At 41.4% G+C, this 26,102-nt stretch overlaps 1 protein-coding gene across 1 annotated transcript in view; it reads left to right on the forward strand.

The window, feature by feature from the left end:
• GABBR1 (gamma-aminobutyric acid type B receptor subunit 1) overlaps positions 1–26,102 on the forward strand; it is a 193,164-nt gene that overhangs the window by 154,701 nt on the left and 12,361 nt on the right. Inside the window, exons 11-16 of the mRNA XM_030197552.1 lie at positions 8,404–8,536; positions 15,267–15,383; positions 19,118–19,225; positions 22,034–22,127; positions 22,454–22,581; positions 24,881–25,009. Coding sequence (XP_030053412.1) covers positions 8,404–8,536; positions 15,267–15,383; positions 19,118–19,225; positions 22,034–22,127; positions 22,454–22,581; positions 24,881–25,009 — 709 coding nt within the window. The remainder of the gene's footprint in view (positions 1–8,403; positions 8,537–15,266; positions 15,384–19,117; positions 19,226–22,033; positions 22,128–22,453; positions 22,582–24,880; positions 25,010–26,102) is intronic.

Below are 26,102 nucleotides of genomic sequence, written 5' to 3' on the forward strand. Positions count from 1 at the left end.
AATACAGGTTTCCCCGCCCCTTCGCGGGCTCATCCTGCGAGGACGCCCTCATGAAAACTTGGGCACCCCGTTCGATTATGCCCCTCCACATCAACCGGCTTACCTTTATCCACAAGTTTATTCACACGTTCAAAGAAATGAAGCAAACTGGTGAGGCAAGACTTCCCTCTGCTGAACCCATGCTCTGTCCCATTAAACCATGTTTGTCTACGTGTTCTGTAATTTTATTCTTTATAATAGTTTCCACTATTTTGCTTGGCACCAACGACTTACCAGTTTGTAATTTCCTGGATTACCGCTAGAACGCTTTTTAAGTTGAAATCATCTTTATTAATAAGACCTCAAACATTCAAAACAATCTGTCAAAAATGTGTCTTGGATAAACCCAGATTACCACAATACGCGAATAGTTTAACAAGTAGTCGATCCCCCCCCCCCCCCATCCCATAGCACCCCATATCCTTCCCTCCTTCTCACCAACCCCCATATGATACAACTAAGAAACCAAGAACAACTTCCAGGGAGACATTAATACTAACAATTGATAATTCTACTGCATGCCACCGGCTGTAATGTGTCCCAAAAATGTTCCCATGTTTGCTGAAATCTTTTACCCTCTTTCGAGGAAATGTCTTTAGTTCCGCAGCATTCTAGCTTCAGTAACTCTATCATCAGAGTGCGCCATATACTCACTGTCGGTGCCTCAGTCTCTCGCCAACACAACAAAATCATTTTTTCCCCAATCAATATAGTCCTTTAAAGGAAAATTTTGAACTCTGGGGGAGCTGGTGAGGAGAAGTGATATTTATGAAACAAAATCAGAGGATGTAGTGTTACTTGGCACCCCCAAAGAGCATGTACTATATTTAGGGTTACCATATGGTTCCAGAAAAAGGAGGACGGATTGAGCCAGCCGGGTTTTACTTCCATTGCTTTAAGCAATGGAAGTAAAATCCGGCTGGCTCAATTACTTCCATTGAAAGCAATGGAAGTAAAACCCGGCTGGCTCAATCCGTCCTCCTTTTTCTGGAGCAATATGGTAACCCTAACTATATTTATTAACCGGGACCAGACATTTGTAGTCCTGGGGCAAGTCCAGAACATGTGGCTCAGAGAGGCTGGCTCATAGTTACATTTTGGGCATGCTCCTGTGTGGCCAAATGCTGTTCTGTATGCTCGACTGGGAGATATATACAAACACAGTGCAAACTTATACTGCAGTTCCCAGTAGCTTATGAAGGAGGATTCCTGCTGTCTACGCAAAATGTGCTTCCGATACTGGCCCTCCTTTAATTCAACTATTAACTCTGTGGCCCATATTCGTGCCAGTCTCTTATAGTCCAGCAGATATCTGTGATGATATCGTAAGGGCACCATATTACTTGATCTCAGTGTAAGTGCTGTATTCAGTGTATCTTGCACATCTTCACAGAGGTTTATCCATCCTAGAGTCATGGCATAATGGTGCAATTGTACATAGGCAAAATAATCTGAAGTTGGAAGCCTAAACTCTCGTTGTAATTATGCAAAGGATCTCAACTTCCCTTCCTCTGTGAGAAGCTGATACAGATAGTGAACTCCCAACCTCCTCCAACGGGCAAACACTGGTGAGGTCGTGCCCACCGGAAAATCAGGGTTGCGATACAAAGCCAAGAATGGCGTAGCTGCTGCAGAAAAATTATGGCGTCTGCACAACCACCTCTAGGTCACCCTTGCTGATAACAACAGTGGATCATGATGTAGCATCGGGTCTGTTTTACCTGGGATGGTGTGCAGAAGCCAGCTAATATGTGCTAACAGCAGATCAGCAATTTCATGCTTCAGTTGTTTGAGTACCCTTGGATGTATGCCATCCGGTCCAGGTGATTTACTACTCTTTAAGTTGTCAATTTGGCTCAGTACATCTTCCAGGTTCACCAAGATTTCTTTCAGTTCCTCCGCATCATCACCCTTAAAAACCATTTCCGGTACAGGCAGATCTCTTACATCTTCTTCCTTAAAGGCAGAAGCAAAGAATTCATTCAGTTTCTCTGCTATTATGATATTCTTCCAACGGTGGGGCACTAGAGGACTTTTTGCCGTGGCTTAGTAAAAGGATCCAAAGCACTTAATCAAGAAGCTGGATCATCCTCTTCTACAGGGGCAAAAAAACCCAAAATGTGATTTGCCTTCTCCTGAAAAAATGGTGTCGCATAGGCCTGCTATGCACTCCTCCGAAGCACTAACGGAAGAATTGAGTGCAGTGCACAAACTTACCAGAAAACACTTTGAGACTACTTGTAGCCACAAAATGACTTATCGGCACTTACAATTTCAGTTTTTGAATTTCAAACACGATTGGAAGTGGTAGAAAAATACTCGGAACAAACTGCCACCAACCTACACCATCACGTACAAACAACGGCAGACAAGCTCCGCTCCTTAGAAAAACAATTAGAAGATCTTGCTAACAGAAGCAGGAGAAACAACATAGGAATTCTGGGATTACTAGAACATGCTAGAGTCTCAGATTTACTTGTGTTTTTAAGCACGTGGCTTCCAAAAATTTTACATTTGCCGCAAGATACACAACTGGAATTTGAGCGTGCACACAGATCTCCAGTGAAAAAAAGAAAAAGCTTCACATCCTGTAATAGCAAAGTTGCTTCGATTGCCACAGGCACTTTTAATACTCTGCACAGCAAGATCAATTCCTTCGTTATTATATGAAGGAAGGAAAGTTAACATCGTGCTGGATTTGTTGAAAACTACTGCACAGAAAAGGAAGCAATTTCTGGCCTTGAGAGTGCGGCTTAAAGATAAAGGAGCAAGATTTGGGCTGCAGTATCCAGGGAGAATGATCATTACTGTAAACACCACCACCCACATTTTTGACTCTCCTGAATCCCTGCAATCCTTCCTGGATAAAAGAGACTCAGAAGGTATGTTAAGATCAAATAAATGCATGTACTTTCAGTTCCAGGAGCCATGTCGGCCTTTGCATTCCTTGTACATAAAAGACTTTTGATAGTCATACTATTTTCCATTGGGAAATCTGTTACTTATAATGCATGTAATGAGTGCTATTATTATGCTGATTTCCTGATAATTACTATAAGAAAACATTATTGCCATAATAATGCTGTTAAACTATTTGCATGTTCCACCTTGTTTACTTCAAAATAATTTTCTTGCTGTTACTATCTTAAACTTTGAATTTATATTACATATAGTATATATCATTAGTTGTTAGACACCAACATTGAATTATAACTTTTAAAAAAGTGCCTGAAGGCTCTCCATTGCCTTTTGTTCACTCCTGTTTTTCTCTTTCTATCAATCAGAAGGCTGAGCTCTTTGCTCTTGGTGCAACATACAAAGTTTCTTTACTATTACTCCATGGTCAATAAAGAATGTTTTTTAAGACACACTGCAAAGCACACTGCAACACTCACTCTGGTTTAATATATCTCAGCTTTTATTTATGCAATGGCTCACACCTTTAAACGTGATAAATTTATTTCTTGGAATGTGCATGGTCTTCCAGGTATATTATGACCTGGATTGGCCACTGTTGGAAACAGGATGCTGGGCTTGATGGACCTATGGTCTTTCCCAACTTATGTTTACTTATGTTTACTTTTTGGCCATTGCCACACAATGAGCAGAAGATTTCAGCATATTATCTACAACAACACCTAGATCTTTTCTTGAGTGCTGACCCCCCAAGATGGACCCTAGTATCAGATAACTATAATTTGGATTATTCTTTCCAATTTGCATCACCTTGCATTTGTCCACATTATATTTCATCTGCCATTAGGATGCTCAGTCTTCCAATTTCCTAAGGTCTTCCTGCAATATTTCAAAGTCCACTTATGTTTTAACAACTTTGAATAGTTTTGTATCATCTGCAAATGTAATCACCTCACTCGTCATTCCGATTTCCGTATCATTGATAAATATGTTAAATATCACCGGTCCTAATACAAATCCCTGCGGCACTCCACTGTTTACCCTCCTCCATTGAGAGAAATGACCATTTAACCCTACCCTCTGTTTTCGGTCCAATAGCCAATAATCCATACCAGAACCTTGCCTCCTATCCCATGCCTCTTTAATTTTCTCATGAGTCTCTCATGAGGAACTTTATCAAAAGCTTTCTGAAAATCTAGATATGCTATATCAACCGGCTCACCTTTATCCACATGTTTATTCTGCTGTGCCTTGCACTGGGGGGGGGAGGGGCAGATATTATTGCTGCAGTAAAGGTTGTGGCCGCAGGGAGGCTAAGGAGTCCTAAACTGTTCAGTCTCTCTGCATAAAGTAGGCATTTTATCCCCTTTGGCATTTTGTCTTCCTTCCCTCCCTTTCCTTCCCCAGTTTCGCTATCAAAGTACTTAAGTAAAAGTAACAGCAAAAGTAAATGCATGCTTTAATACTTAAGTAAAAGTACACATAAAATATTTTTAGATAAGTAAGGTTAAAAATGTAATTGCCTATCATAAGACGTTTTCAGTGAAAGTACCGAAAGTAGACTTTGATGAATGCAACTGCAGTTAATATTTTTATCCCAGCAACTTTAATGCTCTAAAATTCAAATCACTTGTTCGCTTTTAGTAAAACTAAATTCTGAAAATGACTATCAATTATGCTTGTGCACTTATAAGTCGCTATGAAACAAGCACAGCTAAGAAAAGCATTCAAACAGCTGCTCTTGCAGGAAGTGGAGTGTTCGCAGCCGTCTGATAAAAAGTTCCTTCACATCACTGATACCTGATATCTTCTGACTGCGTCTGCAGGTATTAATCAAGGGAATCTCTTGTGAAATGTTTGCCTTCCTTACAGCAAAGAATGCTTTATCATCCACCCTGTGCAAAACTAGGGATGTAGAACTGGTTCTGCAGTTGCTTCAGTCATCAAATAGTTTGGGGAATCTTCGATCAATTACATTTTTCAGGGCTGTCATAAGGCTTTCAAGTTGTTTTGATGCTTTCTTGTCAATGAGAGTCTCATAAAGCCTGCTAAGAGTTGGCAGCAAGTAGGCCATGAGAATCTTCTTTTCTGACTGCAGAATGCTCAAAGATTGAGCAACAGATTTCATTACAGAAACATAATCAACCCAGAAAGTCAATTCATCTACAGTGAGTTTTGGAACTTACAGTTTAGTGCAAGCCATCTTCACCATGCTCAGATAGGCATGGGAGACGGGAGCTGATCCTGGAATATGCTGGGAATGGGGCTGGGGTCAGAAGGGAAAATTGTTGCTGTATGCCTAATAAAATAGAAGTTTGAAAATGAACTTCACGGACCTACATGCATGCACATAGACAATTTTAAATTTAGGCACATTATTCTAAGCTGGGCTTGAAAAATTCCTCGGGCTATTTTATTTTTACTTGTATAAACAAGGATCATTATGTAACAAAGTGAAAGTACTAAAAAAACAGTTAAATATTACTTACTTTCAATTATAAGTATTTAAATGTTTTCCAGTACTTTGTTGCAAGTGAAAGCACTGAAACATTTACATAAATATAGTAACTAGTGGCCTGGCTGAGAACCAGGAGAGCCTTGTATAAATCCCACTGCAGCTTCTCACGATCTTGGGCAAGCTACTTAATCCATCATTGTCTCCTCAGGTACTTAAATTTGTGAGCCTTCCAGGGACAGTAAAATATCCACTGTATATTAATGTACACCATTTTGGTGGCTTGTAGGCAATATATAACAAATAAAAAAAATTTAATTTGTTACTATAAACCACTGTCCTCTCTATCTAGTGTAACTGCATTGTTTCTTATTTGGTCTAATGAAGCTAACTCTTTATTTTCAAAAGCATGATGTGGATATATTAAGGTGGTCCCTACAACTTGTTTGACTACTGCAGGAAATTTCAAACATTTGTCTTATGTTTTCTTTGAGCCATCTAATTCACTTTTAAAAATATATTTGTATATGATTATTTCATTGTTTACTTGGTTGGACATTTGTACGAGAGTATACTCTGGTTTGCTTTTTCAAGTCTTGGTGGTTTTAGGGGCCCTTTTACTAAATTTTACTAGATTTCTGATCTGACAAAGAAGGGCTACCTTCGAAAGCTAATCAACAAATGTATTAAGTTAGTCCAATAAAAAAGGTATCATCTTATTTTCTTTTCTATGTTTTATTTTATTCTAGTTCTATTGATTACCTTAAGGAGGAACCAAAATAGGTGGGTTTTCTGGCTCTGGAAAAACAGGGACAGGAGAAGAGGAAAGAGAGATTTAGAGTAAATTTACATTTATAAATTTTAGGAACCTAAAAATAGATGGATTTTCAGCTGAATTTGGGTACCTCAGTTTTGAGCTGAACTTCATCCAAAATTTAGAATTCTAAAACTTAGCATCCTAAATGTAAGTCTGGTATTCAACTGCCTACATTTAAGGGACCCTTCCTTTTTTTTTTTTTAAATGTATATTTTCAAGTGTCAGTACAGAGGAAATGCAATAAAAATAGCACACAACAAACCAGGAGAACAACAGGATACAAAACAGAGTAAAAACATACCCAACAGAAAATGCTATATTCCTCCACTGACTTTTTCAGTTATAAGACATAGCATCATAACCCCTCAACTGATGGTTGGGAGGGGGGGATAGTGCTGGGCAAACTTATACGGTCTGTGCCGGGGCTGGTGGTTGGGAGGCGGGGATAATGCTGGGCAGACTTATACAGTCTGTGCCAGAGCCTGTGGTGGGAGGCGGGGCAGACTTATACGGTCTGTGCCCTGAAGAGGACAGGTACAAATCAAGGTAGGGTATACACAAAAAGTAGCACATATGAGTTTATCTTGTTGGGCAGACTAGATGGACCGTGCAGGTCTTTTTCTGCCGTCATCTACTATGTTACTGTGTTACTATACCAACCAATCACACTAAAAGGCCACACCATATATCTCCACTACCAACCATTGACACACCTCATCATACACACCTGTCTTCCCCCCAACTAAGGGTGTTAAGACCTAATGTGCACTTAGCATGGGAAAAACAGGCTACCACAAAATGCATTAAAGCCTATTTGTATGTGCTAAGTGCATATTAACTATTTTTTTAAATATTTTTTAAGAGGAGGCATTTTGTGGGCATGGAGTGGGCATTCCCACATTATCCAGCTAGCACGTTCACTTTAGTCTGAGTTTGGGTCAGAGTTAATATCCATTCAACCTAGTTAGTCCACCTTTAAGGGAATACATTTTAAAAAGATCTTGGAGAACTCATTTTCCTGTCAAATTGTTCAGGTTATCGCTTAGTTCAAAGAATCAATCTTCATATATATCATTTTGGAGGGGTTTAAAAGCCTTTTTATTTGAGAAAACTGGAAATGCAATGATTTAAGCTTGTGAATTTACCTGTAATGTGTAATTGTAATTTGTCATGACAATTTTAGCTTGTAAGCCGCTTCGAACCATAACAGGGAATAAGCAGGTTAGAAATTTCAATTTACATTAGATTATTGTGTGCTAACTGGATAGCACATGTTCTGCAAAAGAAAAAAAGAAAATGCCCAACTTTAATGCCACAGCAAATCTGTGCTTAGCACACAGGAAATTCCTGCATTAGAATGCGCTAAGCCCAGATATCACCACATCTTAGTAGAACAACCCCTTAGGAACTTATGTTTGCCCCATAACTGCCCACATTTTAGAAAACAAAATTTAAATGCCTAATAAAAATAGGAGCTTAAGTTTAAGAGTTCAGGCCTTGTCAGTTATCAAAGAGGCCATTTTAAGTACCTACCTACCTATTATAGACACTGAAACACTAGTTGGTTGCAGGGAATAGAGCAGATATCATGGACTCTACCTTCCAATTTCTCTTCTGACAAGTTTAGTAGTTTCACGTGAGCAGGCTGTCCAGTGCATCTTTTCCTAATGTTCTAAAATATTGGTATTGCCAAACTATCTTAATAATTGTTGCTGATTCCATTGAGGTCTGTCATAAGGTTTGGACAATACAAGCAACCACATAGGAAGCCATGCCTAGTGAGTGCTAATGCAACGGGGAAGAGTGGTGGCATTGAATCTCACCACAGTGGTTGTCAGACCAGGACCTCTCCTGGGCTTTTTTGTGGCTGCTAGATTTTGACCACATCATAGGATATGGACATTAGCTGGCCAACAGTATCTTGTCAGGGGGTCTTGTTGCTGCTATTGACCCAAACCTTTGAACTGCCCAGGATATTGGTAAGCTCAGTGATGAGCTTGACTCCATCCTCAGCATCCTTCACAAGATCAATGATTTTTTTTCTGATATCAACAGAATTGTATTGCTCTGGGTCCCCTCGTATCTCAGGCCCTGATTATTTAATTGTATTTTCTCTTTCTGCCTTCACTTCTCAGCCCCTGTATTGTTAATGGTAGTTTTTCTCCATTTCTTACAGGTACATTCAGAATTCTCAGCCTTATCTGAATAATATGACTGCTGTTGGCTGCATCTTGGCATTGGCTGCAGTTTTCCCTTTGGGGCTTGATGGGTATCACATCAGTATGTGGTGTTTCCCGTTTGTGTGTCAGGTAGGAAACTGTCAGCAGGAAGTAAAGAAAGAATGGGGAAGCCAAGAAAAATGGGAATAAGGCAGTGATGGTAAAGATATGAAAATAAGGAAAGGTGATATATTTAAAGGAGAATAATGGAGAGGGAGATACAGGGGAGCATAAGGGAGGGAAGGATAGAGACAGAAGAATGAAGAGAAACAGAGAAGAGGGGAATATAGAGAAAGACAGGAAAACAAGGGATGAGAAGGCAGAAAGAGAGAAGAAAATAAGGTGAGGGAAGTGGGACACAGTAGGATGAGGAAGGAGAAAAGAAAACGAGTGAGAACTAAAGATTTAAAGACTGATAGAAGATTTGAAAGGAGAGAGAGAGTGTATGTTTGTGTTAATGCAGCTGAATACCGATATATACTGGAGTTCCCTCTTGTTTATCTCTTCTAGCTGCTCTGAGTGTGTGTGTGTGTGTGTGTGTGTGTGTGTGTGTGTGTGTGTGTGTGTTTCTGTGTCTATGTATGTTTCCCCCGGATTCTATACAGATTGCCCAAATTTGGGCGCAGATCCCAGATCCACAAACTGATTAGTTTTTGAGCCATTAACAATCAATTATTGGCACTAATTAGGACTTATGTGTGGATCTGCCTATGCGTTATCCTATAACACTGGGCGCCTTATTCATAAGTACATAAGTATTGCCATACTAGGACAGACTGAAGGTCCATCAAGCCCAGCATCCTGTTTCCAACAGTGGTCAATCCAGGTTACAAGTACCTGGCAAGATCCCACAACAGTACAATACATTTTATGCTGTTTATCCTAGAAATAAGCAGTGGATTTTCCCCGTCCATTTTAATAATTGCTTATGGACTTTTCTTTTAGGAAGCTATCCAAACCTTTTTTAAACCCCGCTAAGTTAACTACATTCTCTGGCAACAAATTCCAGAGTTTAATTACACGTTGAGAGAAGAAATATTTTCTCTGATTTGTTTTAAATTTGCTACTTTGTAGCTTCATTGCATGCCCTCTAGTCCTAGTATTTTTGGAAAGAGTAAACAAGTGATTCATGTCTACCCATTCCACTCCTCATTATTTTATAGACCTGTATCATATCTCCCCTCAGCCGTCTTTTCTCCAAGCTGAAGAGCCCTAGCCTCTTTAGCCTTTCCTCATAGGGAAGTCGTCCCATCCCTTTATCATTTTCGTCACGCTTCTCTGTACTTTCCTAATACCACTGTATCTTTTTTGAGATGTGCTAACCAGAATTGCACACAATATTCGAGGTGCGGTCGCACCATGGAGCAATACAAAGGCATTATAACATCCTCATTTTTCCTAATACCTAACATTCTATTTGCTTTTCTTAGCCGCTGCCGCACACTGAGCAGAGGGTTTCAACGTATCATCAACACCAGGACCCCCAACGTGTCTCACACACAACTCAAAAGGGGGCATGGCCAGAGGGAGGGGCATGGGTATGTCAGGGGTGCTCATAGAAATTAGATGCAAAGTTATAGAATTTGTGGCAGGCATAAGTCCTCGCATCCAAAGTTGGGCACGGGAATCCACACTGAGAACTTTCTATGAAGGTTGCTTAGTGCTAAGCAACCTTTATAGAATTGACGCTTAGCATGGATTTTAAGGGCCCATAAATTTTGGGCATCATTTACTGAATCAGGCCTTATGTGTGCAGTATGTAAGGTTGTTCTGGACATATTGAAGGTGGCCATTTCTCCTTTCTTGGCTTGGCCCTGGCTGTTTTGGATGAATGTGTCTCTGCTTTTGTGGTCACGTCTGTATGCTTGTCTGCATGTGCACATATCTGGTTGCACCCTGGAAATACCGAGAAGAGACCCTCTCTGTGCATTTCCAGGCTTGACTCTGCCTGCTGCAAGTGTGTGTGTGTATGAATGTGAGAAGTGCTATACTGAGCCCATCAGATTTAGCATCCTGTCTCTGACAGTGGCCAATCCATTGTATTTGAAAGTGCCTGTCAGACTCTAAAAGGGAGATCAGTTTCCATAAATAAGAGGTAATGATCACCAAGCATACCCCCTAATTAATGGAATTGACCATATCCTTCAGTAATAAACTCCACTACTTAATCATGTATTGACTGAAAAATTACTTTCTTATATTTGTTTTAAGTCTACTATCAGCTAGTTTCACTGAGGGTCTATTAATACTGTTTGAAAGAATATATATTAACTTGTTCCTTCTTACCACTTACGAGTTTGTAAACATTCATCATATCCCCTGTGTTGTCCCTTCTCAAAGTTGAAGATCCCTAAGCTGTCTTTTTTTCATAAAGGATCCAGCCTTGCCATTCGTCATTTTCCTTGCTATGGTCTATAACCTTTCGAGTTCTGTTATATCTTTATTGCAATGAGACAACCAAAATTGCTTACAAATGAATCTGATTGACTTCTTTGACTGGATTACCAGAGGATTGGATCAAGCAAAGGACACATGCTAAATGTAGCCTACTTGGATAAGCTAAGCAGGCTTAAGTTAGGAGCCAAAATGGTAGACTGCATTGGAAAGGTGAGTACTGGAGTGCCTTAGTTACTGGTACTGGAGTCAACTCTATTCAAAATATTTGTGAGCAAAATTGCTGAAGGGTTAGAAGGATGACACTAAGATTTGCAACAGAGTAGAAACCCCAGAGGAAGTGGACAACGTGAGAATGGATCTACAAAAAGTAGAAAAATGGTCTATGATCTGGCACTTAAAGAAGTGCATAATGATACATTTAGGTGCAGAAATCCAAAGGAGATGTATGTGACAGGGGTTGAAAGGCTGATAAGCTCAGATCAGGAGAGAGACCTTGGGATGATTGTTTCTGAAGAGATGCTTCTAACAACAAAACAAGAACAAAGGAGGTAAAGACGTCAGACTCGACGTCAGACTGTCTGTCTAAGACTGGGCTCTAAATTCTTGACCAGAAGATAACCAAACAATCCTTGCGCGCTTCGAAAGCACAACCCTCTCCCCCCCCCCCCCCCCCCCCCCGCGAAACACTACTCTGGCTCCCAATCAATGAACGCACTGCCTTCTAAACCTGCACTCAGGTTCACAAATGAATACCGTCAAACTACTACTAGTAATCTACCCCATATCACTGATCCACCTAACATCAACCACCCCATTCGGAGAAAGCAACATCATACCCATACTACATAATCATCAAAGACTGACCACACACACCACTCCTCACCAAACGGACAACAACCTAAACAAAGGAAGAATACCAACATGCAGACAACCACAACAAAAGGGAAAGAAAGGTCCTAACAAACTCACACTAACAAAGAAACGACAACTAACAAAAATTCACACAACACCAAACAGAGAAGATCCATACCAAGAAATCCAAGTGGGTTACATCAATGCCAGATCCGCAGTAAACAAAACAACAATAATAACAGACTGGATCTTGTCAGAAAACCTTGATCTACTTTTCATCAACGAAACCTGGATCCATGATCAAAAGGACCGTATAATTCTAGACCTTTGCCCTCCACGTTACAAAATCATACACTGGACCAGAAAGGAAAAGAGAGGCGGAGGTATAGCACTAATCTACCAATCCCACTTCACCACCAAAACCATTGCTGAGTCCATAACACCCCAACTTGAAACTGCCTCAATCAGAATCCACAATAGTGATCACCTGAACTGTCATGTTTTATAGACCATCAGGCAATTGAAACGAAGGCCAGATAAATTTCATGGATTTCATATCAAACACCTGTGTAACTAACTCCAACATACTACTACTGGGAGACATCAACCTTCACCTAGAAAACCCAAACTCTGTCAGTGCACAAGACTGCAAGGAATTCCTCCACCTATGGGATCTCAAATGGCCACATATGCAAGCAACACACGTCAAAGGGTACACACTCAACCTCATCTCACACAAAATGTCCACGGACCAGAACCTAATAATAACAGATACCAAATGGACAGAAATACCCTGGACCGATCATTTCAAACTAAACCTATCCCTAAAATGGCGGAAGAAGGGTTCACACCACATACAAGAGCATACAACCTATAGCTCAAGAGGCCAAGTAGACTCAAAAACATTCTGGCAACATATATACAACAACAAATGGACAGCTCAAACGGACTCCACATTATACCTCTTGGAATGGGAAAAAAGATGCAAAAGCATATTAGACGAAATAGCACCCTTACGAATAAGAACCTCACGTAGGCATAACATGATACCATGGTTCAACGATGAATTGAAAAAACTAAAAACACAATCCAGGAAATCCGAACGAGGATGGAAAAAGTTTAAAGATTAACACACACTCAATGCTTGGAAACAAACACAAAGAAAATACAAATACGCAATAAGACAGGCCAAAAGGTCATACTATAAAACTAAAATAGGGCCAGACTACAAAGACATGAAGAAATTATACCAGCTCGTGAACAAACTACTAGACACCACTCTGGTCACTAAAACCAATATGGACATCCCATCTGCAGACAAACTTGCTAAACACTTCAATGACAAAATTACAAACCTATGCAACACGCTACCCCAGGATAATACCGACATCGAAAACTTCATCAATGGCATGGACCCAACCCCTGGAGAATACCCAGCTGACTGAACCTGGTCTAACTTCACTCTTCTCACTGTCAAAATAATCACCCAGGCGATTACTAGATTCTCCAACACTCACTGCAAACTGGACACCTGTCCCAGTTACCTAATAAAATCCGCCCCCGACTGCTTCATAGGAGACCTCACATCCCACCTAAACTACATGCTTCAACAAGGCCTCTTCCCTAAGGATAAAGGCAACATCCTACTCACCCCATTACCAAAAGATCCTAAGAAAAAAGCAAACGATATCACTAACTACCGCCCAGTAGCATCTATCCCACTAGTAATCAAATTGATGGAAAGTATGGTAACCAAACAACTCACTGAATACATAAATAAATTCTTAATACTACATGAATCACAATCAGGATTTCGCCCCCTCCACAGCACCGAAACAGTACTAATTACTCTCCTAGCCAAATTCAAGCAGGAAATAGCAACAGGTAAAAAGCATACTTCTCCTCCAATTTGATATGTCTAGTGCATTCGACATGGTAAACTATAACATACTACTAACACTATTAGACTACTTCGGGATTGGCGGTAATATACTCAGTTGGATCAAGGGCTTCCTAACCACTAGAACATATCAAGTGAAATCAAATTCAAACATGTCACCACCGTGGAAAGCAGACTGCGGAGTACCCCGAGGATCAGCATTATCACCGATCCTTTTCAACCTAATGACCCCACTAGCCAAGTCCCTAACCAACCAAGGCCTTAACCCTTTCATCTATGCAGACGACGTCACAATCTACATCCCTTACAAACATGTTCTAACAGAAATCTCTAACGAAATCAAACTCAGCTTGAACATCATGAACTCATGGGCAAATGCTTTCTAACTAAAACTCAACGCAGAAAAAACACACTGTGTCATCCTTTCATCCCACTACAACACAGACAACCCCACACATATAAGCACCCCAAAGTACACCCTCCCTATCTCAGACAGCCTGAAAATCCTCGGCGTCACAATCGACCAAAATCTTACACTAGAGAGCCAAGTGAACTCCACAACAAAGAAAATGTTCCACTCAATGTGGAAACTCAAACGCGTGAAACCATTCTTCCCGAAGGAAACATTTTGCAACCTGATACAAATCATTGGTATTAAGCCACATAGACTACTGCAATGGAATTTATGCGGGTTGCAAAGAACAAATCATAAAGAAACTTCATACTGCTCAAAACACAGCAGCCAGGATTAAATTCGGAAAAACATGATTTGACAGCGCACAACCCCTCCGTGAAAAATTGCACTGGCTCCCAATCAAAGAACATATTGCTTTTAAAATCTGCACCATGGTCCATAAAATCATCTACGGCGAAGTCCCAGGATACATGACAGACCTCATAGACCTACCAACCAGAAACATATCCAGATCCACACGAACATACCTAAATCTCCACTACCCAAGCTGTAAAGGACTCAAATACAAATCAACCTATGCATCCAGCTTCTCCTACATAAGTACACAACTGTGGAACGCACTGCCAAAAGCCTTGAAAACAACGTATGACCACTTAAACTTCCGGAAATCACTAAAAACTAGCCTGTTCAAAAAGGCATACCCTACCGATCCGACTTAAATGCCAGGTCTCTGCAACACAACAAAACCACAGCACGTAATGGACACAACAAACTCCCTCTGCACTACGATTCCCTAATGTGACTGTTCCACATGACCCTTATCCTATCATAACATCACTTATACCGGAGTCGGCGAATGCCTCTCCGATACAAGCCACATTCAGCCTGCAAATAGGTGTGAAAATGTGGGATACAAATGTAACAAATAAATAAAATAAAATAAAAAGGTTAAAAGCAATGCTTCTTCCTCTGGCTCTCTCTAGGGTCATCTTTGCTTGGGTCATGGGTTATGCATTTGATATACTGCCTTTCTGTGGTACAATGAAAGTGGTTTACATATTATATACAGGTACTTGCTCTGGGTTTAAGTATGTATGTGTGCTCTAAATATACCAACAAGTACCCTCTTATTTCTAAACTAGGCTTTGCAAGCTCTGTGTGTGCATGTGTATGTGTTTCTGTATCTCTGTCTATGTTAGTGTGTGCATGATTGACTGTGCTCTAAATTTACTAAGAGAAATTCTCTTTCCTTCCAGGCTCGGCTCTGGTTGCTCGGACTTGGCTTCAGCCTAGCCTATGGCAGTATGTTCACCAAGATCTGGTGGGTGCATACTGTCTTCACTAAAAAGGAAGATAAGAAAGAAAGGAGAAAGGTAAGAACAGCAAACAGACTCATGCAGACTGACAGATAAGATACAAAGTTATGGACAGATATGTCCAGGCCAATATACACAGACAGATACAAGAAACACAAACTTCTGCTCTCTTCCATTGAGGTTGGTTGTCATGATACTGAGCTACTACTTGCCTCCTCCTGCAAATTTCAACCCATTCTTCTACTCTATCCCACTTATTCTCTTCATTTGAAGCTCAATGCCTCTATCTTTTTCCCCCCAACTTTCATTCTTGGTAGTCTGGGTAGCTGTCATCTATTATTCCTCCCCTGATAAGTTTCCCGCCACCTTTCTTGTTGATTTTGATTCTTAGCTTTCCTTCTTCCTTGAACTATCTTCCCTTTCCTTTATTTTGGAGACTTTAATCTTCATATTGATTCACTTTTTTGCCTCAGAGTTCCTTGTCTTCTTTGATCTGCAACTGTGCTCTACTGCTATGAGTTTATCTCGTTGGGCAGACTGGATGGGCCGTACAGGTCTTTACCTACCATCATCTACTATGTTACTATGTTATTGTTAACCATCATGGCCACTTAGTCCGTTCCTCTTCCAGCTGCTCTCTCTCAGGCTTCTCTTCCTCTGTTCCCCCTCTCTCTGATCATTATCAGATAACTTCCATCCTTAAACATCCTCTCCCACAGTTTTGCCCAGTAATGACCACCTCTTTGACGAATATCAAAGTTTATGGCTTATTGGCTTGATATATCATCACCTTTAGCATTATCAACAAGGTGGTCTTCTGGTCAGTTCAGGCACCTTTTTCTGATTTAGTCATGACTGAAACAGGTCTAGATAAAAAAAAAAAGTACTTCTTTTCTGCCCTGGACCTTTTTTTCTGTTCCATTATAGCAGAAAAATGTCCGGATTTAAAGCCTACCCAAGCCCTGCCCAAAACACATCCCCTTGCAATTTAGATAAACTGCAGAGTAAAATGTCCCAATTCTGAGTTTCGATAATCGCAACTTAGACATTTTGGCAAGGAAAATGTCCATCTGCTTTCTGCTGCTTTTGAGATGTTTTTCTCTTTTGAAAATTAACGCCATTGACTCCAACTGGTTTCGCAAGCACAATCTTGTAGCAGCTGTTGACAGCTGTGAAGCATGAAATGATTTACACTACGAGTGAATATTTGACAGGGCCATGGGGAAAGTACAGGTCCATAGCAATGCAGTCAGAGTACCAAACATGCAGATGTTGTTGAAGAGGTGGCTGGTCTTACATTCCTCAATCCAACCTGCACAAGGTGGGTTTCAGATTACTTAGTCATCAGTTGACTGGTTACAGTTGAAGTAGAGAAGACATGAGAATGTCAACAAAACCTAGGACTAGAACTGATGACTGATATCCTGAGGAACTACGTCAGCATCATGAAGCCATTTTCAGCCACAACTGAATTCCTCAAGCTGAAAATAACTGCTATATTAGACATGTAATCCCCATGATAATGGGAATTCAGTCAAATTACAGGGACCAGCTGATATGTCAACTTGAATAAGACAATGCAGCCACTAAGCACAGTTCTGACAAAAGGAATTGCTTCAAGGTTTGGTCCAATATTTGAAGATGATGACTACCTTATTGCAACAATGCTTTTTCCAAAGTTCAAGTTGAGATATCTACCAAAACAGGGTATGAGAATACACAGCTGCTCATTCGTGTTGTGTCTGGAACAGAGACCGAAGTCATAACTCGTGGCTTAGTTCCACTTTCATTTGTGCAGGACTTATAGTCAGCCTCCAAGGAAAAAACTGCTTACTGGAGGTGAAGACTTCTTTGATTTTCTGTCCACTGCAAAGAACCTTCCAGCAGCCAAATACGGAACAAAGAAAAAGGTTGCACTTCTCCTGGAATGTTCAGACACTTCCACAAACAGTTTGCTTGCATCAGTGCTGCATTTCCCAGTAGTAGAACAGTTATTTAGTTGCTCAGGACATATTTTAAAATGCCATGACAATGTTCTCTTAGAGACGATAACTTTGAGAAACTGTTTTTTCTGTGGTATAAACTGAAGTGACATATTGAGAATTCTGAAACTTTAAACATAAAGCAGAATAATCATAAAGAGGCTGATTTTCAGGCCGCAAGAGTTAGACCGGCTAACTCCAGCGGTCTGCGCTGAGACCCGATATTCAATGCCAGGCCATTTCTGGTGACCGACATTGAATATCCGGTTTATCTTTGACTGGCCAAAGATATTTTAGGGTTGAATGTTGTCAAATATGGCCGCCAAACTTGGCCAGTCATGTTTAAAAATTGGCGGATAGCAGGTTATATCGCCTGATATAACAAGCTATTGACTAGCTGCTAACTGCCAATATTTAGCGGTACATGGCCGGCCATATACCATTGAATATCAGCAGACAGCCAGTTTTCCAGCATTTAACCAGCCAGGTGCCGATCCTGGACAGTGAAATGCCGCTGAATATCAGGAGGAAATTATTTATTTAGCATTATTTAATTATGATTTGCTGAGAATTTGTCAACTCTGTTTTTAAATATTAAATGCATTTCTTTCTAAATGTAATAGTTATGCAATTGATTTTAAGGGAAATTAAAGTGCCATTGAAGTACTTAACTATTACAGAAGTGGTTGTCTCATGTAGTTAAACTACTACAAGGAAAATGTATGTAACCAGGTAGCTAAACTACATTTTCAGTAAACTAAAGTTGAGTTACTTTTTAAATGGAACTGAGGAACAGTTCGATTCTCACTTCAGGCACAGGCAGCTCCTTGTGACTCTGGGCAAGTCACTTAACCCTCCATTGCCCCATGTAAGCCGCATTGAGCCTGCCATGAGTGGGAAAGCGTGGGGTACAAATGTAACAAAAAAAGTAGTTGGTACCCAGCACTGGAAAAATAAAGATGCCATATGGGATTCTAATCCACCCTACCTATGAGGCCTATTCTTCATCCTTTTCTTTATCACCTTAATATCACAAGGAAGACTCCTCATGGGAGACTGTGCTCAAGCTTCTTCATGACTGGATTGGCCATAGACTAAAAAACCACTAATCTTGACTCATTCATCTATGAATCCTCATGTTATAAAAATCCTTAACAATAAATGCAAATATTAATAATTTTATTATGAATTTGTTTTACATAGGGGTGGAGGCTAGAGGTGGGGTTAGGGCTTATTGTGACAGTGTTGTGGTAAAAATTAAGCCTGGGTTCACTGCAACGGTGTTAGAGTACAGCAGTGGCGTACCAAGGTGGGGGCGGTCCGCCCCGGGTGCACGCCGCTGGGGGGGGTGCCGTGGCACGCGCCTGTCAGCTGAGCTCGCTGACTTCGCTAACTTTGTTGCAGCTCCCTCTGCCCCAGAACAAGTTACTTCCTGTTCCGGCCGGGGCAGAGGGAGCTGCAGCAAAGTCAGCGAACTCAGCTGACAGGCGCGCGCCGTGGCACCCCCCCCCCCCCCAGCAGCGTGCACCCGGGGGGGGTGTCATTACGCCGGGGGGGGCCGCGCTGCACCCGGGGGGGCGCATCGGCGCTCCGCCCCGGGTGTCATGCCGGCTAGGATCGCCACTGGAGTACAGGCACAATTTGAGAACACTAGAACAGTGTTGTATACAAGCAGGGCTCAGTAATACAGTGTTGGGTACAGGAATAATCAGGGATCGCTGTGACAGTGTTGAAATACAGGTAGGGCTTTTAAGTATAATTTTAACTTTCTCTCTCTGTCTTCACTTTCTCCCCACCCCATTCCCTCAGACTCTGGAGCCCTGGAAGTTGTATGCCACAGTCAGTCTCCTGCTTGGATTGGACATCATTACTCTGGCTATCTGGCAAATAGTGGATCCACTGCACAGGTCTATTGAGGTCAGAGGATCAAAGAATCTACATATTAACATCGTAGACAACAACAGAAAAATACCAGTTAGCCCTTCCAGTCTCACCAGTTATTTCTGTCCACACAGCAAAGATATATCCCTTCCGCCACATATAGAAATTTGGGGGTCACTATTCAAAGCCAGTTAACTGAGGGATCTTTTTAGCAAACTATGGTAAAAAGGGCCCTGCGGTAGCTGTGGGGGCCGTTTCTGCCACACGCCAGGGCCCTTTTTACCAAAGTGGGTTAAAAAAACCCCTAAAATATACATGGCCATGCAGTAAGATTATTCTTACCTCATGGCCATGTGGTGGTGGTGGGGGAGCAGTTACTGCCACCCATTTTCCTATAAATTGGCCATCTTGGCAAAAAAGAGTGGATGACGCTAAATCAGTTAGTGTGAGCAATTCAAAAGCTATGAAAAGGAATTTAATTTATCAGATAGGTAGTTTTTATTTGTTTGTTTGACATTTCTGTCCCACATTATCTTGAGGGTTACTCAGGTTCAATATGGCTAACAAGTTAATAACATATGAAGATTACATAGTATGTTATATTAAACAGATAATACAGAAGAACATGGTCCATTTTTCAGCGCCCCTGCTAAAAAGAACTTTTTTTGGTTGAAAATGGACGTGCAGCAAAATAAAAACTGGCTTGCATCCGTTTTGGGCCTGACACCTTACCGCCAACCATTGACTGCCCAGTTAGCACCGCTCGCCGGAAACTTTTCCGGCACGTGTAGTGGATGCACGTAAAAATAAAATTACCGCCCGGGCCACACGATAGCCGGGCGGTAGTTCCAAACTGGTAGGCGCCTACGTGGCTTAGTAAAAAGAACCCTTAAGTTCCTATTGCTTATAGAACATTATGCTCTCAGTGCACAAGTCAAATTAATGCTGGTTATGCCACTCTTTCACACATGATTCTTGCATTGCAACACCTTGCAAGAGTATTGGAGACAAATTTGGAAAAGGATCTGTACCTTCTTGCCCATACAAGAGGACCTTACATATTATTTATGTATTTATTTAGATTTTGCTCATTCAGGTACACTGGATATTTCTCTGTCCCAGAAGGGCTCACAATCTAAGTTTGTACCTGAGGCAATAGAGGGTTAAGTGACTTGCCCAAGATCATATAGTTTGGAGATCACTGGCATTATTGTAGAATTTACTGTAACCTGTGGTTTTAGTGTTTGGTTGCTAGTTGCCCTGGAAGATGAGTAACCCCTGTATATTCACCCCGCACTAACCTAACCCTTTGTCCTGTTTCTTTAATCTATGGCTAAGGTATGCACATTTTAAGTACATAAGTATTGCCACATTGGGACAGACCAAAGGTCCATCAAGCCCAGCATCCAATGGTGGCCAATCCAGGTCACAAATACCTGGCAAGATCCCAAAAACATTCAATACATTTTATGCTGCTTATCCCAGAAATAGCAGTGGATTTTCCCCAAGTCAATTTAATAATGGGCTATGGACTTTTCCTTTAGGAAGCCGTCCAGACCTTTTTAAAACCCCGCTAAGCTAACCACCTTTACCACATTCTCTGGCAACAAATTCCAGAGTTTAATTACACATTGAGTGAAGAAATATTTTCTCTGATGATTTGTATTAAATTTACTTCTTTGTAGCTTCATCGGATGCCCCCTAGTCCTAGTATTTTTGGAAAGAGTAAACAAACAATTCATGTCTACCCGCTCCACTCATTATTTTATAGACCTCTATCATATCTCCCCTCATCCGTCTTTTCTCCAAGCTGAAGAGGCCTAGATGCTTCAGCCTTTCCTCATAGGGAAGTCATCCCATCCCCTTTATTATTTTCATCGCCCTTCTCTGTACCTTTTCTAATTCTACTATATCTTTTCTGAGATGCTACGACCAGAATTGAACACAATATTCGAGGTGCAGTTGCACCATGGACCAATACAAAGGCATTATAACATCCTCACTTTTGTTTTCCATTCCTTTCCTAATAATACCTAACATTCTATTTGCCTTCTTAGCCGCCACAGCACACTGAGCAGAAGGTTTCAACGTATCATCAACAACAACGCCAAGATCCCCTTCTTGGTCGGTGACTCCTAATGTGGAACCTTGCATTGCGTAGCTATAGTTTGAGTTCCTCTTTCCCACATGCATCACTTTGCACTTGCTCACATTAAACGTCATCTGCCATTTAGACAGCCAGTCTCCCAGTCTCGTAAGGTCCTCTTGTAATTTTTCACAATCCTCTTGTGATTTAACAAATTTGAATAATTTTGTATTGTCAGCAAATTTAATTACTTCACTAGTTGCTCCTATCTCTAGATCATTTATAAATATGTTAAAAAGCAGCAGTCCCAGCACAGACCCCTGGGGTACCTTACTATCTACCCTTCTCCATTGAGAATACTGACCATTTAACCCTACTCGCTGTTTTCGATCCTTTAACCAGTTTTTAATTCACAATAGGATACTACCTCCTCTTCCATGACTCTCCAATTTCTTCTGGAGTCTTTCATGAGGTACTTTGTCAAACACCTTTTGAAAATCCAGATACACAATATCAACCGGCTCACCTTTATCCACGTTTGTTCACCTCTTCAAAGAAATGTAATAGATTGGTGAGGCAAGATTTCCCTTCACTAAATCCATGTTGGCTTTGTCTCATTAATCCATGCTTTTGAATATACTCTGTTCCTCCTTTATTAACTGGGCAAAAATGTCTCTCTGTGACTAATTATGATGCATCTGTGTTTACCTGAACTTTGGAACTATGAGATACAGTTGATGTTTTCATTTTTATTTCAGGAATTTACCAAAGAGGAGCCCAAGGGAGACCTAGATGTGTTAATCTTGCCTCAACTAGAGCACTGCAGCTCCAGCAAAATGAACACTTGGCTGGGTAAGAATAAGAAGGGTACAGGGAGCTAGGGGAGGTGAGAAAGAGGTTGAGAGTATCAGAGAAAGGGAGCTAGAGAGACAGAAGGAAGAGGAGAGGTAAGGAAAGACAGGTTGAGACATGAAGCAGAAAAGGAAGAAGAAAATATATGAAAGTTGGAATGGAAAAAGATGACAAAAAGTATTAATTACAATATTTTGCTTTACTGCTATATGAAAGTTAACACTACCCTAATATTTCCCTTTTATTCTTTGTTCTACTGTTACTGAATTGACAGAGATGATCCTTCAAGTGCAAACCTTTACTTCTTTTTCTGTGTCTGCCTGCAGGTGTTGTCTATGGATATAAGGGACTCCTCCTGCTGCTGGGAATATTCCTAGCATATGAGACCAAGAGTGTCTCCACTGAAAAAATTAATGACCATCGAGCTGTGGGCATGGCAATTTATAATGTGGCTGTAAGTAATGATGGAAAAGGTATCTGTGAAATGAATACATGAAGAGAAAAGAAAATAAATGGATAGTGCATGGATCTGAAATTGTATATACTAGAAACATAGAAAGTGGAGGAGTGGCCTAGTGGTTAGGGTGGTGGACTTTGGTCCTGGGGAACTGAGGAACTGAGTTCAATTCCCGGCACAGGCAGCTCCTTGTGACTCTGGGCAAGTCACTTAACCCTCCATTGCCTGCCGCATTGAGCCTGCCATGAGTGGAAAAGCATAGGGTACAAATGTAATATAAATAGATATCTTGATGGGAAATGATGACTGGAGGTAGAAGACAGAAGAAATATAAAAGCTGTGTGGATGGCTAGAAGATGGATAAATGGATGACTGGACAGATGACAGAAAGATAAATAGCTGAATAGAATAGATGGATGTATGGATGAAAGTAGGATACATTCAACTTGCTGGATGGGTGGATGTGATAGAAACATAAGGCGGAAGCATTATAGATGGCTATTTTTTTTTTTTTTTTTTTGTATTTAAAGTTAATTATAGCCCAAGCTGCATGACTTGTTCTAAACAGGAACAGGTATCAAATTTCACAAATGTAAGGGTTCACTGGCGAATTACCATTGGGCGAGGCAAATTCTAGGGTTACTTAAGCAGTTTGTTGTATTTGATGGGTCCTGAAGGCACAGAGGTGAGAATACCTCTAAGGCTGCACATTAGTACACACTTGGAGGGTAATTCTATAACTTGGTGTCCACTCATCTCAAATTCGCTACTCCTCGGTGAAGGAGTGATTAAGAAATAAGTCCATAGCATGCAGTGATGTTTAACTGCAACTCTGACTTTACTGATTAAGATTAGGGCAATTTAACTTAGTACACTACCTTGGAAAACACTGAGGGATATTTACAGTTTCTTCAATGATAGTTTAAATACACAGATCAATTTCAGCATTGCAGCTCCATTTCCAATTCACTCTAAACACACTTTTCCATTAGTTTCTATGTAGGATCTTTTGGAGGACACAATTACTCATTCCACATGTGTTCCACCCCTCTGGCTTGGCTCCACAGCTGCATTAGATTCAAATTAATACCACCCTCCAGCTTGGGCTTCTCATTAGATAATGGGCAGCAGGATTTCCCTTCATGGCCAATATGGGTCCAAGTTAGCATCAACGATCTCTCCACTTGGGAGTTTGTCTTCTGCCCTTGCAGTTGCCCAGGATAGTCCCTGTTTCCTCAGTTCTTTGCTTCCCAGGTTTTAATGGTACCATTCTCACAGGACCTGTACCTCTCTTTTTCTTTTTTTTTGTTACATTTGTACCCCGCGCTTTCCCACTCATGGCAGGCTCAATGCGGCTTACATGAAGCAATGGAGGGTTAAGTGACTTGCCCAGAGTCACAAGGAGCTGCCTGTGCCTGATGTGGGAATCGAACTTAGTTCCTCAGTTCCCCAGGACCAAAGTCCACCACCCTAACCACTAGGCCACTCCTCCACTGTACCTCTCTTCCCTGTTTAGAGCTGTCTGCTTCTGTGAAGCAAGATTTAGGGAACCAAAAACCTCCTCTCCTGGCAGCGCTCTCCTTTTACTGTTTCCCTCAGATCTACATCAGTCTACATCAAGGCCTTGACCTGTGAGAAGGGGTAGATTGACAGTGTTCTGGACCCTCGGGCAATAAGGGCCATAAGCCCCTAACCACCTATCAAAAGTGATTAAATTACATTGAAGCTAGGGGAGAGTTGTCCCCCTACTGCTGTGGGTCCTCAGGCACTTACCCTATTGTTCCAATGATTAGGCCACGCCTATAAGCCTTGTCACATGGGCTGCAGAAAAAAGGTAAAACAAAAGCACGTGAAGGCCCATTTTAGATAGAATGTAGAAATCATAACTGATATGTCCAGGACGGAATGTGTCAAATTACAGTAGTATTTTAGAAAAGGGATCTGCTGACATGGAGCCTTTTCTAAAATACATGCAGGAATGCATATGTATGTGTTGGCTACGTGCCAGGGGAGCAACCATATTACAACTGTCAATGTCTGAAACATCAGTGGAAGCAACTTGGCATCATACATGTTTAAGTGTGGGCACTTACGCATGTAAGGTGGTATTTCAGAACATAGATGTGTACATGCTAGACATGTATGTCTGTAATTTTGGAAATCTAAGTACTCCTAATTAAGTACAAAGCTCAGAATTATTCAATCGATGGGTAGGAAGGTGGGGGAAATCTGCTTTTTTTTCCTAGGAAAACTTGGAATGAAGGGAAACATCTTGTATTCTTCTTTCTCTCTCCAGGTCCTCTGTCTGATCACAGCTCCTGTCACCATGATACTGAACAGTCAGCAGGACGCAGCCTTCGCCTTTGCTGCACTTGCGGTGGTTTTTTCAGCCTACATCACACTGGTGGTGCTCTTTGTTCCTAAGGTATGTTAAGGCAGGAAGGGGCTTCCACTGTTGAAACAGGAAACAGGAAGCAGGAGTTCCCTCAGGCTGTGTGTTGTTGGGAATGGAATCTCATGGCTTTTGTACTGTGCTACTGGGATTTGGATATCCAGTAATATAGGCAACCAAGACCCCTCGGGCATATAGGTTATCTGATATTTACAATAATGACACAATAATCATTACCCGACACATGGTATTTTCTTAAATATGGCACAACTTGGCCGCAGCTTTATTTAGATACAACACATCTTAAAACCTTAGGTATACCCAAGCCAAATTCAGCCTTCGGCTCATTATCCAACATTCAGCCTTTGGCTCATTAACCAACCGAGTCCGCCGTATTAGCAAGACTGACCAATCGTAAACATTGCTCCCCGCCGCACAGCAGGGGAGCTCAACCGTAAGCGCAGCTATCCTAGCTGCCTAGCTTATACCATCAGGCTTGGGTACCCTGCCAAAGCTGCGACAAAATATATACAAGTACAATTCACAGTAAACTGGGGAGGGGGGGCTAGGTGTATGCTGGTGGCCGGACGCCTAAAGAGGCGTCCAGGCTCCGCCCAGGGGCTTTTAAACCCCTTTGTAGCTCTTCCCCCTTTTCAGCGGGGTGCCCTTTGGGCGGCGGGAACGTGCCCGTCATGCCTCGCTTGCACCCCGTTGGCTTGGTGCGCATGCCCATCGGGGCCCGGTGCCATATTATAGGCGGCTCCGTGCACCTGGTGGGGGGCACTGCACCTTGCTTTTCTCTTCCAGATTAGATCTCCCTCCATCAGTCATCTATGGCAGTGGATAGTTTAAAAACTTGGCAGTGGATTTCTTTAAACCCTTCCTAGTGCAAACTGTAGGAGAGAGGCCTGTACGAAGGAGGCTGTATCTGTGTTTTTGTAATGACTTCTGATTGTGTCAGGCCTTGCAGGAACCACCTCTGGGCAAAAGACAGTGTCTTACTGGCTTGCTGGACAGTTCAGGACTATTCAGAGAAAGAATAGAGGAGCATTTACTTGTATTAGCATGAAGGAAGCTGAGATAGACCTCTCTCTGGCAGTGGCACCACTATGAATTGTGCAAGGAG

This window comes from Microcaecilia unicolor, chromosome 3, assembly GCF_901765095.1.
Source record: "Microcaecilia unicolor chromosome 3, aMicUni1.1, whole genome shotgun sequence".
Classification (NCBI taxonomy): domain Eukaryota; kingdom Metazoa; phylum Chordata; class Amphibia; order Gymnophiona; family Siphonopidae; genus Microcaecilia; species Microcaecilia unicolor.